The sequence below is a fragment of the Aptenodytes patagonicus genome, chromosome 6, assembly GCF_965638725.1.
Source record: "Aptenodytes patagonicus chromosome 6, bAptPat1.pri.cur, whole genome shotgun sequence".
Lineage (NCBI taxonomy): Eukaryota > Metazoa > Chordata > Aves > Sphenisciformes > Spheniscidae > Aptenodytes > Aptenodytes patagonicus.
Window position 1 is genome coordinate 5,363,317 of NC_134954.1, and position 15,342 is coordinate 5,378,658.

The following is a 15,342-nucleotide window of genomic DNA, read 5'->3' on the forward strand; positions in this document are numbered from 1 at the left end:
TCGGTCTGCGCGTGATCAAAAGATTATGGAGTACAAGATACTGATGTCGTATATTTAATAAAAATCTCTCTGAAAAAAAGAAAAATCCCAAACCATTCTTTAATACTGTTTAAGAAAATTTATTTGAGGGTTCACCTAAACTATCAGGCTTTGAAGTAAGTAGTAGCGATGGACTGAACAACCCCAAAATAGCAGGCGGGCATCGGATAGCCCGCTGCAGGCTACCGTCCCCTGCACGTTGTGGGATTGTTCTCGGTGCGTGTGGCGAGTACGCAGGTACTCGCAGCGAAACGACTAATAGCGTCCGTGTGTGAGAGAAGGTGCGATGATATCAGAACAACGCTTCAGGGGGGACCTCTCCTAGAACGGCTGGACCTAGACCACCGCGCAGGACCGTTTCTGGGCTCCAGAAGTACACAGCCTGGCGAAGAGGTGATGGTACCCAACGGCTGCAGAAGAGAATCATAGAATCATTGAATCATTGAGGTTGGAAAAGACCTCTAAGATCATCGAGTCCAACCGTCGACCCAACACCACCACCCACTAAACCATGTCCCCAAGCGCCTCATCTACACGTCTTTTAAATACCTCCAGGGATGGGGACTCAACCACTGCCCTGGGCAGCCTGTTCCAATGTTTCACCACTCTTCACCACGTCCAGAAGGACGTGGGGCCTCTTTCAGCGGTGTCCTCGGCTCGCCCTGCGGCAGCAGAGGCCGCGGAACAGTACCAGGGCTACCTTTGTGCAGAGACACACATCCCCCCCAGCAGCTGGGAAGGTCGCTTGCGCTCCTGGGCAGCCGGTGGCTGCACACTCTGGTTTGGCGGCGGTGGAGCAGGGCCCTGCTAAGGACAGGCTGTTCAGGGAGCATCGGCACGAGAAGCCCCGAGGGTTTCGATACGTACGCTGCGAGTGCCTGGTTAAGGAACGCTGCTCTCACGCATTTCACGTGCCATCGAGTCGAACAGGGCGTCGTACCCGGTGTTACGCGGCTTTTGCACTATTGCGTAGGCTGCCGTGCCTGCTTCCTTGCGCGTTTCTGGATCTGGCTGTTGCGTATGTTGTTTTTAAGCTCTGTTCGCCGTTTGTTACGCGACTCCGTTGGCTATTCAGGGCGTTTGCTGGGCATGTTTTCTTACCGTGAACGTCGAAAGCGCGTGCCTTCGTCTTTCCGTGGAAGACGACACGAAGGGAAGGGCCTGCTTTGCACGTTTTCTGTCTCTCTCTTACAAAGCTCAAGGCGTACCGCCTGAACTCCGGTGACGCAACCGAGGGTTAGAGCTACTCGGGATTTTACGGAGTTGTACGGCTCATAGGGAAAAATAAAGCCGCTTTCAAGGGATCAGACTTTCTCGTGCAAGCGGCAATGGAACCCAAGTAACCGCTAAGGCGCAGACTTTCAAACCACCTCCCACCGTGCGCCGCGGGGGCCGAGCGGCCGCTGAAAGAGAACCCCGTGGAAGCGGGGGGCGGCCGAGGCCCGGCGAGCAGGCCGAGGCCCCCGGCAGGTGAGAGGCCGGCAACCGCCGCGGCTGCTTCTACCGGGGCGCCCGGCACCGACGGCTTTCAGCACGCGGCTTCGCTCCAGGCTCCCCCCCCCCCGGGGGGGGGGGTCCTTTTACCGGAGAGCCGGCGGCAGCCCGGCCCGACGGTCGCGGCTCGGACCCGCCGCTTCCCCGCTCGCGTCCCGCCGTGCCCCGGCGCTGCGGCTCCCCCGTTCCCGTCGCCGGGCGGGAGGGCGGGGATGGAGGGGGGGGGGCCGGGCCGGGTCTGGCGGCGGCCGCTCCCAGCATGCAGCGCGGCGCACGGCCCGCCGGGAGATGTGGTCGCCGGGGCCGTTGTCGTCGCCGCCGCCGCCGGTCCCCGCGCTACCGTCCCCGGCCGGGAACGTTTCCTCCCGGAACTAGCGGGGCGTGGGCCGTGTTTGCCGGAGGGGGCAGGGGACGGATCCTTCCGGCACCTGCACCCGCCGCCATGGCCGCCCGGCTGCTCTTGCGGGCGTCGCGGCGGCTGCTGGCCGGGGCCGGGGCCGGGGCCGGGGCCGGGGCCGGGCGGGTCGCGCTCAGCACTGCGCCGCACCGCGACAAGAAGCGGTGGCTCCGCGCCTACCTGGAGCAGCAGCGGCTGGAGGCGCCCCCCCAGCGGCGGTGAGAGGCGGCCCGGCCGTCAGGAGGGAGCGGGCGGCGGGGGGGGGGGGGGGGGGGGGGGGGGTGGTGGTGTCGGTAGGCCGAGAAATAGGTGAAATCAAAGCGTTGAAGCACCTTCTCGTCACGCTTTGGAGCAGAATGTTCCTAGCTCCGCAGGCCAGCGTAGCCCCGGTTGGGAACGGGGCAGGGGGCCCGTCCTGTGGCAGGCGAACGGCGATGCGCCAAGCCGGCAGCGCTTGACGGTAGGGTTTGTAAACGCTGCTTTTGACGGTCAAAAACAATCCATTTTTTCCTTTCCTTTCGGTCATCTGAAGGGCGCGCTGCTTGCCGTACGGGCAACTCCCTCTTCTGTTTCTGAACTGGTTTTCTTTTCCGTGCCTGTAGCTCAGAGAAGCCCAACTGGGATTACCAGGCAGAGGTACGAGCCTTCAGCCACCGGCTACGTGAAAACTTTTCACTGGATCTTCTCAAGACCGCGTTTGTTAATTCTTGTTATATTGAAAGCGAAGAGGCAAGACGCCGAGAACTTGGGCTGGACAAAGAAACGGTTGCTCTTAATCTACAGGATAACAGTAAACTCGCTGAACGAGGGATGTCGTTTTCACGTTCTTACCTGACGCAGTGCTTTGAAGGTGCCTACCCAGGTTTACCTGCAAAGGGCGTAGGAGCGCTTGTTGATTTTCTGACCGGCCAGGAACTTGTTTCTCGCGTGGCTCAAAACCTGGCTATACAGGACCTGACGCTTTGCAGAGAGTTTCCCGTCCCACCACACGTGCTGCAGAGGACGTTCTTTGCTGTAATAGGAGCCTTGCTCGGTAGCAGCGGGCCTGAGAAAACGGGGGTCTTTGTCAGGGTAAGCCGTTACTTATCGCGTGTTTTTGTACTGGCAGCAATAACATCTAAGGGCCTCAGAAGTTACAGGAAAAAAAAAGGCGAAAAAATTAAATACTGTCTTGTACCCTGATGGCCAGAGATCCAGGGAGATTGGCGGCAGCTTGACGATACCTGTAACAGGACAATTTAACAATGAGATTTGTTGGTTGATGGTGGTGGTCGGGTGGGGGGTTGGGTTTTTTGGTTTTTCGTTCTTTTTTTTTCTTTAAGAAGCACAGGCTGGTCAAGTATATAAAATGGTATACTTCTGGTTTGTAACGGTGATATTTTAGTATTTGCTGACCCTTGCTAAGGGAAAGCGTTGTATTCCATGCACTATGCTATCAAATAACAAAGTTATTCCATGTCAGGTCACATATATCTTCAATTTTAAAGGAACATTTTGTATAAAGCAGGGGCTGAGTTCATAGGTTTTGCATGTAGGAGTGCAAGCACCTACAGAGATTTCACACACAAACGTTCAATTAAAACTTAGCGTAACAAAGTAGTTCTAGCAGCTACTGTCCTTTCAGTCGGCCTTTTCACTTATTTCTAGTTCTGCAATGCAGAAACGTTTGTTAAAATCTCATTTCTGATACAAGACCCTTGAGAGGCCTCTGTGAGAGCGAGGAGCGGTTAACGGGCAAGAGAGGGATCCGAGCAGGTGAAAGTCCCGTGGGTTTGCGCGTTCCCTTCAACCTGTTCGCGGGACTCTTCTGACGTACAACTTCTCGCTTGGAAGCAGCGCCGAGTTGCTTACCTCGTGCTCGGAGCTGCGCCCGGGCGTTGTTGTAACTCCTCGCTCAGGCCGGTGCTGTTCCTCCTTTAGGTCTGGGCGGTTGACTTGGCCCAAGGCGCACGTCCCGTCGGTGGCTAAAGCAGGACCCGGGCTGCCGAGCGTGGCAACAGCGGTCAGCCGTGCTTAGCTGTGATGGAGCACTGAGGCAGCTTCATCATTCATTTCAGCAGCTTATTGTCAGCCGTATTAATGCCTCTTCATACTGTATTTTTATCGGGAGACACCAGAAGCTAGAGCCGTCGTTACCTGTCCCATTAATTGTAACTTCTAAATATTCTTGTTTAGGACTTTTTTATTCCCCAACTGATTGGAAAAGACCTGTTTGAGATCTGGGAAGTTGTAAATCCTATGGGCTTACTAGTGGAAGAACTGACCAAGAGGAATATCCCTTCTCCAGAACCAAGAATTACCAGGCAGCTGGGAGTCAGCACAGTTCTGCCACTGTACTTTGTCGGCTTGTACTGGTTAGTGCAATGTTAATTTAAAGGGAAATGGATTTAAGCCGGGGGAGAGGGGAGGAGGGAACATGGTCTTTTACTTTTCTGCTCCTGCTCTTCGGTCAAGTTATTACAGAAAGGAAACCTTGCAGTCACTTCCATCTAAAATCAGCCATTTAAGCGTTGGCCATAGCTTGCGGTAACGATGCATAAAAAGACAGTCTGACTAAAGGGCTTCAAAGTCTAAATCGGGCGCACAAAAAGAGTCTGGGTGTATGTTCTGGGTGACCTGACGTAGGAACTTTGTGAATAGCGTGACTGAATGGCTTTGGAGGGACCGCAGCTGTATCCAGGGCTTAGGGAAGGGTAAAGAGACGCAGACATCAAGGGAGGTGGGACAGAAGAGAGGCTTATTTCACATTCCAGAGCAGCTTTTTAGTTTTCAAATCACGGGCACTGTAAACCAGGCAAGAGGAGCATCTGCAGACAAGACTTAGGAAGCGCCAGTCATCCCTGGCGCGCTTGCCTCGGGCGCGGTCAGTGCTTGTCCTGGTCTCTTGCCCAGGGGTAACATCGCTCCTCTGGAACAAGACCAGGACCTCCTTCCACCAAAACCCACGTCATTGTGGCTTTGCTAAATGAGCTGTGGGTGAACGCATGGGAAGATTGCCTTAACTTGTTCTGATTTATCGTGCTTTGGTTTAACTGCCTTCTAAGATTTATTACCTTATATAAAAGAAAGGAACTCGGATTATTTTTCTTCTGGAATCCCCGGGGTCCCTTCACGAACTGCTCCTATTCGGTGCCCGTAGATGTTGATGAAACAGAGCTGTGTACGTACTTCGTAACACAGAGAACTTCTCTGTGAATCCTTTTGAAGGAGTTTTAAAATGCTCTCTTACCAGGGGAGGAGAAAAGACAGAAGCGTTTCGCTTCTTTGTTTCAGCTAACCAGAGTAACGAATTTGCATCTTTTTAACAGGGCTAGCGAACTGAACACTGTAGAGAATCGGTGATACGTTAGGAATCTAAATGAACAGAGTAGCGTTCTTCCAGGAAACGGACACATTTCTGATCCGAGTTTCCATTGTTGAACATACAGTCACTTATCTTTGCAGGAAAGACCAACGGGAAATGTTTACATTTGTGTGTATACAGAAATTACCTTCAGTATTCACAGGCATTGGGGGGGGGGGGGAATCTGGGAGCCCTTATTTACGATACACAGTAGTGCTCAGGATTTCGTGATGAAAATGTTTTTAATTTTGTATTTTTTTTTTCCCCAAGCGATAAGAAGATTATAGCTGAAGGTCCTGGTGAAACGCTGCTTGCTGCAGAGGAAGAAGCTGCCCGCGTGGCACTGCGGAAGCTGTATGGGTATACAGAGAACAGGAGACCTTGGGATTACTCGAAACCCAAAGAAGGATCCGCGGCCGAAAAGGCTATCGGCAGTAACTAGATGATAAAAGGCATTTCGGGTTTCTCTTAAGAATTAATGGCTCCCATGCTGAATATAGATGTATTTAGGAAACCAAAATTCAGTTTGGTTTTCTGATCTTCAGTGCTCGAAACTTTCAAATCAAATACGGTATTAAAATAAATAAAGTCTCTCTTCCTTTTGCACGATGTTTAGTATTTGCTCATTTTCCTAAACGTAACAAAAGCACCCTTATTCTGAATTTTTGCCTTTTGGCTGAGAAGTTTTTCCATACATCACAGGAGACCACTTTTAATGACGTTTAATAGCGCGTGACAAAATCTCGCTGTATAGAGAAAGGTTTCGTGAATGCTTCCTTGGAGATTGTTTTGAGGGTATTGTTAACGCGACGAGTTGAATTACGTATGCAACATCGGTCTTTGGATTGCATCCGGATTCGTTTGTCCTTGACCTTGTGAAAACACCAAACGTCATGTCGATGATACTGACGCTGTTGGTGATGCAATTTAAAAAAAAAACCACAACAAAAAAAAGTGCAAATGGCACTTTTGAGGTCTTACTGCTTGCGTACAATTTTGTTTGCCATACACACTGGTTTCTGTTGTTGGAGCACGCTCTGAAAGAGGGTGTGTTTTTAATTTTAAAGTTTGTAAAAATTTCTCCATTGCAAAACTAGAAATAAGTGAAAATAAGGATCACGAAGGCCTGAACCCAAAGAAATTGGAGACCGTGCTTTAATGCTAAGGTATTAGGTAAGCTACAGCCTTCTCTTTTCTTTTTTCTCTTCTCCTTTTGGTGCTTTTCCCGTGTAGTCCAGGTACTTCATTTTTCTCTTGTCTTTTGGCCGCTTAATTTAAGCGATCACGTGACTAAAGCATTGTAAATCAGTCTTTGTTTTGTTTGCAGCATCTGTAGCTGTTCTGCTGTAACTCCAAGCAAAGGGAAAGTCACTTAGGGATAACTCGGGCACCTGCATGATGTTCCTATTAAACGTCACAGAAACTCGGTATGTGTACCAGAAGACAACAGATGCATGAGGACTGTGACTCTTCTGGAATAATTTCCTTTAAAATTGAGTGAGGGTCTATTACAAACGGGGACTGAGCCCTCAAAGGAAGAAAGGAAGAAGCTGAATGTGGGGCGGTGGTTAAAGAAGTGTTTCCTGCCTTATCCCAGTGTGAGCGCTGGCTGTAAAACAAAACAGGTCAATGTGCCTTCACTAATGGGGGGAGAAGAAAATCACGCAGGTGGCCATTCAGCCAGGTGTGGTGATACTGTCCGTAACAACACGCATCCCTTGCCTTCGGCCCCCAGGATGGATTTATGCGGAGGGCACTCGGCAGCGAAAGCCGCGGTGGCGGCTGCGAAGCAGATCCGTGGTACAGCGCAGGTGGCGCCTTCCCTGCCGCCCCTGGCGTCAGAATGAGTTCTGACTGCGGCCGACTCGATGGGAACAGATTTATTAGCGCGTTCAAGCAAAAGAACTGGTTGTCCGCGATCCGTGTGTGTCTTCAGTACTTGGCGTGACCCGCATCGTAAGCGTGTACAAAACGCTTACGTGGCTGGATAGCAGCGAAACCTTCCTTCTGCGGCCGGGCATGAGAGGTGACGTGTGAAAGCTTGAATATAAAAAGGGCAGCAGAAAGATCAGTCTAGCATAAAATATGCATAAAACTGCTTGTGTTAAGTGAAAAATCCCAGCTAGGTAATCTGTTACCGCTTATATAAGCAAAGCCAATAAGGTCACTGTATTCCAGGGGAATAGTAGCAAAATCTGAAAAGAGGATAGAAATGACTCATGCTATTTTTAGTTCCCAGATGAGGTATTTCTCCTACCTTTACCTATTTTAAAAGGACAATAGTGAAGGTGGCGTTTTTCACATCCAAAGTTTGATCTACCTACTATTTTTTACGTACATATTTATGTATTTTGAGAGAAAAAAAACAGTTTTCTGGCAGTTTTCCTTAAAAGGATATTTAAGATTTGCTTACCGTGGCTTTACAGTTTGGTCCTAGGAGAAGTGGATTACTGAAGAGTGTGCTGGAAAGAAAACTGAGCAATGCCAGATAAATTGATTTACTGAGTGGTACATGCATGGAATGTCTTGAGCTCAAACGGAAAGACGGTTTGGGGACATGGAAAGAAAGGACTGGGTTTTTATAGAGGTGTGAGTGGAAAAGGAGTTTTTATAAGAAAATGCGTCCTATTTTCAAGCTTCCAAAGGTCAGAAAAGCATTTTATATGGTATCTGTGCTTTATTTTCTGGCACTCAAGCATGTATTTGGGGATTTACCGTACCGTTGTAGTAGTGGGATCATTTACATACTTCAGATTAATAACTTCTTTTTTTTTTCCTCCCCAAATCAGTAGCCATAAACAATATCCAAGTGGCATTAAAAGATCGGTTAGATTTATGGAAATCAGTATCTACAAAGTCTGGTGAAAACGGCACCTTTTCTTCTACTAGGAACATTGTTCATGAAATTCCATGACAGTTTTGTCGCCTGAAAAGTACTTTGTAAGCTGCTTGCATTGGTTCCGACCCAGGTGCTGTATACAAGTGCATTTACGTCTCCCGGAGGTAGTTCCTTTCTTCAATCACGTTTTATTTTTCTTTCGGAGAAGGCAATCAATCAAGCGGCGTGTCAATAATTGACTGGCAGAAAGGAATCGGGACAGTCTATTCCTGCGACCCATTGAACAGCTCATTGATTATTCTTATGACTATTGTATTTGTAGACTTACTTAACAGTAGAAAAGGATACATTCTTTAGCATTTATGGAATTTTGGAATAGGTTAACATCACCTCAAGAGTCAACTTTGATTATGCTTTTCTGTACGCTACCTTTTAACCTTATCTGATTGTCCTGGTTTCAGCTGGGATAGAGTTAATTTCCTTCCCAGGAGCTGGTACAGTGCTGTGTTTTGGATTTAGGATGAGAACAAAGTTGGTAACGCACCGATGTTTTAGTTGTTGCTAATGTAGTGCTTACACTAGTCAAGGACTTTTCAGCTTCCCATGCTCTGCTGACTGAGAAGGCTGGAGGTGCACAAGAAGCTGGGAGGGGGCACAGCCAGGACAGCTGACCCCAACTGGCCAGAGGGACATTCCATACCATGGGACGTCATGCTCAGTACAGAAACTGGGGGAAGCTGGCCGGGGGGGGGCTGCTGCTCGGGGACTGGCTGGGCATCGGTCGGCGGGTGGTGAGCAATTGCATTGTGCATCACTTGCTTTGTGTAGTATTATTATTATCATATTATTATTATTATAATTTTATTTCAATTATTAAACTGTTTTTATCTCAACCCATGAGTTTTTCTCACTTGTGCTCTTCCGATTCTCTCCCCTATCCCACCAGGTTGGGGGGAGTGAGCGAGCGGCTGCGTGGTGCTCAGTTGCCGACTGAGGTTAAACCATGACACTGATGCAGATAGTTCTGTTACTGTGTTTGCATTTATCCCTCCTTTAACTCATTCAAACCTTATCTCATAATCGAGATTTTTTTTGTTACGTGAAAATTATAATTGGGAAACCAGAACACAAATAACAGTATTTCTGCACTAACTTAAAATACGATGTCATGTACTAACAGCTATGTTTTGAGAAAAGTACAGTACTATATGCTAACCCTTTCTTTTAGCTTTCTTTTCCTTCTTGATCTTTGCATTAATTTGCATAAGTATGCTAATATGCTTAGACATAGATATAAGTGGAATTATGAAATAAATGGACTACTAGTCGCTACTCCCTTAAAAGCAACGGCAGTTTTGCTGTTGATTTTGGTCGAGACTTGGTTTTAGTCCAAATGTTAAATAAACTCAATGTGTGAATAGTCTTGGATTACTCCGTTTCTGTTACCTAGATCCTTTGTCCTTTTCTCGAAAGTGTTCTAAAAGCCATTTTATTTTGAGAAAGGTAAGAGAAGTTCTACTGTACTGGGGTCCCAGCTAAGTAATTGGGGAAAAACTTCTTCATATGCTTTCATGCACTTCTATTAAGTTACTTCTGTTCTCAGTGTGTGCTTTTGCTCCTGTGTCTCGAGCTGTTCAGTAATGCGACTGAACACTCCGTGGTATCTCCTTGTTTTCAGCTGCAGCTTCTTCTGGTTACAATAACCAGATATTTTGCTGTAATTTTCTCTTAAAAAAAAAAAAAAAAAAAGTCCAGGAATAATTCTGGTGTTAATTGTTGCTGTGACTTAAAGGCAGGAGATTTCAGTACAATCACTTTACAGTTATCTCCATGTTAATTCGGAGTTTGAAACTGCTGGTGAGAAGTTAAAGCTTTTATTGAAATTTCTTATACCAAACTCTTTAGGTTTTTATGATAAATCAAAAACAAAAATAAGCTGCGCTGGTGTTATGTTGCTATAAAAAGCCACGAAGAATTCAAAACATCAAAAGACGTGTTGTCAGTCTTTTTTTGCAGGGCAGGGGGAGAGGGGTGATGCAGTACAGAAACGCTAGAAGAGCCCTATTTTTCTTGTCCTTAACTTTACTGAGTGCTGTGGTAAACTTTAAACAGGCTCCAAACTACTTGGTTTCTCTTCTGTCTGAGCTTTGAAGTTCAATATTAAGAGATGCATTTAGTGTAGAGAAGCAAACATCTAAGGACGGATTGTTTTTATCTTTTCAAATTGATTCCACTGATCTAATGGCGCTAGTTTTGTGTGTTTACCACTTCAGCTTGTCTAAGAACTTGTTGATAAATTGGGAAGATAAAACGGTCACCAGCTGGTCAGGAAATAGCCACTGTCGTAGTGCAAAGTTGCACAGCGGAAACACAGTTGATGTGCGTGACGGAATCAGAGCACTGAAGGCTGTCGGTGGTTCTGTAAATCACGGGGCACACTGCAGTGCAGCTCTTCGTGGTGCACCTGAAAACTGGGGCTGGTCTTCCTTGGGAAAAGGGTAGCTCTAGGGAGAAGGTAAACCACCTCATCCCGCTCTGGTTTTGTGTGTAAGTGTAATGTTTCTGCCAGTCTGTGGCAGCTGTGCTTGTGACCATGCTCTTGAACTTCCAGTTTTATGCTCAAATACGTTACCTGAATTACTACAGTGCAGGTATTGTACGACTATCAGGGACCTCCTGGGTCATCAAGACGATCCGTCACCATCATAGCTACGTCATATGATCCTTTTCCTGAACAGATTGAGCTCCGTTTTAGAAGCATTAAATCTTTTGCTCCTGTTGCTCCAGCTGGGAACAATTACAGAACCTCACTGTTCTGACACGGCAATTAAAAATTATGCCTTACCTCTGTAAGTATTCATTGCCAGTTGAGCTCCCTTGCTCTTATACCAGTGCTCTTTCTCAGGAGAAATCTTGATTTTATTGACACTGGGAGAATTTTGCATTCAATGAGATGAGAATTTCATCGCGTTTCGAACGAGCTTGAGAGTTCCCCTTTGTAGGGCATCTCAATAGCTCTGCAGTCCTGTGTTTTCCCCTAATGAGACTGGGATGCTTATGTAAGTCAGAGCAACATTTGTTTTTAGAACTCGAGTTACACGTTTTAGATTAATCATTACCTGACATTTGTGGTTTAATACTCTTGGTCCTGAAGGCATCGTTTTGGTTTACAGTACGTAATTTTGGTACTTTATATAGGCAACCAAAGTTAATCGCATCAATAGAGAGGTGCGTCTATTAAAAAACGGCATTCTCAATAGCCATTCAAATGACTTGCCCAATTTTTATGTAGCATTTCTAACTCTTAAAAACATGCATGCTTGCAAAGAAAAAAGTTCTGACAGAATGTTTTGATAGCCAGCCTCAAAGAAACTTTTTAACACTACTTAATGCAAGTTGTTTCAGTAGAGAGAGACAATAGTTAGCTATAGTCCTTCGTTCCTGGCAACAGATTCTGTAGTTTCACGATTCACACATATTTAGACAAGTATTGAATCAAATCTTTGGTTTGTCAATGCCGGTGTCTCTGTCTCTTTCCGTAGGCTGTGGCTGGCACTTAGGAAGGGGTGGGGGAAAGTGCCGCTGGCAATTTTTCCACCTTATAGAAGTGAGAAAAGAAATAATTTTGACTGGTGTGGGAGATCAGTTTCTGAAGTTTCTGGGTTTGGAAGTTTTAAAACGTTCTGCTCTTGCTTATTTGACCATTTCTAGAGAATGATGCCACCATTTACGTAGTACGTAGTAAGTGATAATAGACCCACTGCCACACTGAGCTGACAGTTTTGTGGGGACGTATCTAGATTTGTGATTAATACCTCTGGGGTAATGCAGGGGATATTGCCAGATCAAACGAATAATTAAGCCTAGTTGAATGAAAAATCATTATGTGTTCCTCGAGGCTGAAGGAAGCACGCTGGTGGAGCACCACTGTCCTATATTAGACCTAAACCTATGAGAGAAAATTCATGGAGTTCAAAGATACCATTCTGCAACCTGTTCTTGTGGAGTATCTCTTTCGTGGAGGCAGCCCTATGTAATTAAGAACATACTAATGAAGCTGAGGAAGCATTACAGAATTAGTCCTGTAAGAGCAGGGGATTAACCAGGGGGAAGCATTCCCACCACCAAAGGGCGATAATTTGTCTAAAAGTTCTGGCTTGGTCCAATAAAGAAATTCGGTTACTTCAACGATAATTTCAATGGAAAGAACGAGGAGGCACAGCTTTATCCTCTAAGTTATTGGCAAAACGATCAGTGCTTAGGATGATAACGTAACAAAATGATTTGTAGAAATAACTCCAACGTCAGAGAATGTTTAAGGAGCAAAAGAGTCCGGAGAGAGTGTGGCTTCATTTGTTGAGTGTTAGTTGAATGCTAATGGAGATTATTCTCTTCAATTTCAAGTGAAAGGAACAGAAAGTGTTTACAAAATAAATTTTTGTAGTCCATCAGAAAAAAAACGGTTGCCTAATCTAAAAGTGTGTATCTGAAGGTTGCTTATTCCATTACACAGACCTCCTGCATCACGTAACGACTGCGGCAATGAGCTTAGTAGAACTACTTTTGTAATTTGACTGGGCTTTCATCACTAGGGGGCTGACGGTTTTAGATTGGAGTGATTTACCTATCATTTTCTGTTTATAATATCAGAGTACAGTTCAGTTTTGCTTTTATGTTTCTTTTGCAGTAGAAATAGATGTGAAATATTTCATTTCTGTCTCAAATATCATGTGATGCTCTTTCAGCACATTTTCAGTCAGGCAGACATGTTCAACAGCCTGTATCCACCGGCAATGAGACAACACTTTGGGGGGAAAAAAGATGACATTCATATTGGCGTTTAGCAGATCCCCACATGGCCATTCGTTATTGCTGCTATTGCTGCTTTTATTACTTTAGGATGAACCTACCCTAGATGCACATGCCCATATATTTTCACTTCAAGACCCATGGCGTGGCCTATTTTTCTCCCGGCTGCTGGGAATCTGCACTGACGCTCGGTCTCCGGTGACTTCAGGCATGATGTCAGCGTGAGATTTGTGATAATTTCCTTGATCCAGTCTGTGCGCCACATGAACAGCAGGCAGGCTGCTGAAGTTCATGGAAATCTAGACCAGTAGCAAAACTGTTGATTGTTCCCAGGTTTCAGCGGTAGGTAATTTATTTCGTGGTTTATTTCTTTGAAAGATTCTTGTTGAACTTGTTCTTAATCGGTTATTTCAACTGCCTGCTGCGAGCTTGGCTGTAAGATCAAGGGCAGCTCAAGGGAAGCTCAAGGGCAGCCTGGGCTGCAGTGACCACGAAATGGTGGAGCTCAAGATCCTTAGGGCACAGCACAGCAAGCTCATTACCCTGGAGTTCAGGAGAGGGGACTTTGGCCTCTTCAGGGATCTGCTTGGTAGAGTGCCATGGGACAAAGCCCTGGAGGGAAGAGGGGCACAAGAAAGCTGGGTAATATTTGAGGATCACCTCCTCCAAGCTCAGGAGCGATGCATGCCAACAAAGAGGAAGCCAGGCAAAAACACCAGGAGGCCCGCATGGATGAACAAGGAGATCCTGGACAAACTCAAACACAAAAAGGAAGCCTACAGAGCGTGGGAGCAAGGACAGGCAGCCTGGGAGGAGTACAGAGACATTGTCTGAGCAGCCAGGGATCAGGTTAGGAAAACTAAAGCCCTGATAGAATTAAATCTGGCCAGGGACGTCAAGGGCAACAAGAAAAGATTCTATAGGTACATTGGGGATAAAAGGAAGACAAGGGAAAATGTGGGCCCTCTCCAGAATGAAACGGGAGACCTGGTTACCCGGGACACAGAGAAGGCTGAGGTACTCAATGACTTTTTTGCCTCAGTCTTCACCGGCAAGTACTCAAGCCTCACCACCCAAGCCGCAGAAGGCAAAGGTGGGGACTGGGAGAATGAAGAGCCACCCACTGTGGGAGAACATCAGGTTCGAGACCATCTAAGGCACCTGAAGGTGCACAAGTCCGTGGGACCCAATGAGATCCATCCGCGGGTCCTGAAGGAACTGGCGGATGAAGTTGCGAAGCCGCTATCTATCGTATCTGAGAAGTCGTGGCAGTCCGGGGAAGTTCCCACTGACTGGAAAAGGGGAAACATCACCCCCATTTTTAAAAAGGGAAAAAAGGAAGACCCGGGGAGCTACAGGCCAGTCAGTCTCACCTCTGTGCCTGGGAAGATCATGGAACAGATCCTCCAGGAAGCTATGCTAAGGCACATGGAGGACAGGGAGGTGATTCGAGACAGCCAGCATGGCGTCACCAAGGGCAAGTCCTGCCTCACCAACCTAGTGGCCTTCTCTGATGGAGTGACTACATCAGTGGACACGGGAAGGGCTACAGATGTCGTCTATCTGGACCTCTGTAAGGCCTTGGACACAGTCCCCCCCCAACATCCTTCTCTCTAAACTGGAGAGGTATGGATTTGATGGGTGGACTGTCCAGTGGATGAGGAATTGGTTAGATGGCCCCATCCAGAGGGTAGTGGTCAACGGCTCAATGTCCAGATGGAGATTGGTGACGAGTGGCGTCCCGCAGGGGTCCGTATTGGGACCGGTACTGTTTAATATCTTCATCAATGACACAGACAGTGGGATCGAGTGCACCCTCGGCAAGTTTGCAGATGACACCAAGCTGAGTGGTGCGGTCGACATGCCAGAGGGACGCGATGCCATCCAGAGGGACTTGGACAAGCTCGAGAAGTGGGCCCGTGTGAACCTCATGAGGTTTAACAAGGCCAAGTGCAAGGTCCTGCACCTGGGTCAGGGCAACCCCTGGTATCAATCCAGGCTGGGGGATGAAGGGATTGAGAGCAGCCCTGCCAAGAAGGACTTGGGGGTACTGGTGGATGAAAAGCTGGACATGAGCCAGCAATGTGCGCTCACAGCCCAGAAGGCCAACCCTATCCTGGGCTGCATCCCAAGAAGCGTGGCCAGCAGGTCGAGGGAGGGGATTCTGCCCCTCTGCTCTGCTCTGGTGAGACCCCCCCTGGAGCACTGCGTCCAGCTCTGGAGCCCTCAGCACAGGAAAGACATGGACCTGTTGGAGCGGGTCCAGAAGAGGGTCACAAAAATGCTCAGGGGGATGGAACACCTCTCCTGTGAAGAAAGGCTGAGAGAGTTGGGGTTGTTCAGCCTAGAGAAGAGAAGGCTTTGGGGAGACCTTCTTGCAGCCTGTCAGTACTTAAAGGGGGCTCATAAGAAAGATGGCAG

The 15,342-nt window shown here is 47.5% G+C and overlaps 1 protein-coding gene and 1 long non-coding RNA gene across 2 annotated transcripts; one reads left to right on the forward strand and one right to left on the reverse strand.

Moving 5' to 3' along the window:
• Positions 1-326: 326 nt before the first annotated feature.
• LOC143161745 (uncharacterized) lies at positions 327-1,726 on the reverse strand. Its single transcript, XR_012995592.1, has 2 exons — positions 907-1,726; positions 327-449 (listed from the first exon to the last, which is right to left on the reverse strand). It is a non-coding gene; the product is annotated as an uncharacterized LOC143161745 (long non-coding RNA).
• A 234-nt stretch (positions 1,727-1,960) lies between these two features.
• On the forward strand, positions 1,961-5,879 carry MRPL44 (mitochondrial ribosomal protein L44). Its single transcript, XM_076340914.1, has 4 exons — positions 1,961-2,148; positions 2,533-3,001; positions 4,106-4,284; positions 5,544-5,879. The coding sequence occupies exons 1-4, from the start codon at positions 1,976-1,978 to the stop codon at positions 5,713-5,715; spliced, it is 993 nt and encodes a 330-aa protein (XP_076197029.1). The 5' UTR covers positions 1,961-1,975; the 3' UTR covers positions 5,716-5,879.
• The last annotated feature ends 9,463 nt before the right edge of the window (positions 5,880-15,342 follow it).

Bases quoted from the DNA above. Each gene is read 5' to 3' on its own strand.
- MRPL44 (XM_076340914.1), top strand. From the start codon at position 1,976: ATGGCCGCCCGGCTGCTCTTGCGGGCGTCGCGGCGGCTGCTGGCCGGG. The intron at 2,149-2,532 runs GTGAGAGGCGGC...CCGTGCCTGTAG, and splicing joins GAGGCGCCCCCCCAGCGGCG to CTCAGAGAAGCCCAACTGGG. The intron at 3,002-4,105 runs GTAAGCCGTTAC...ATTCTTGTTTAG, and splicing joins AAACGGGGGTCTTTGTCAGG to GACTTTTTTATTCCCCAACT.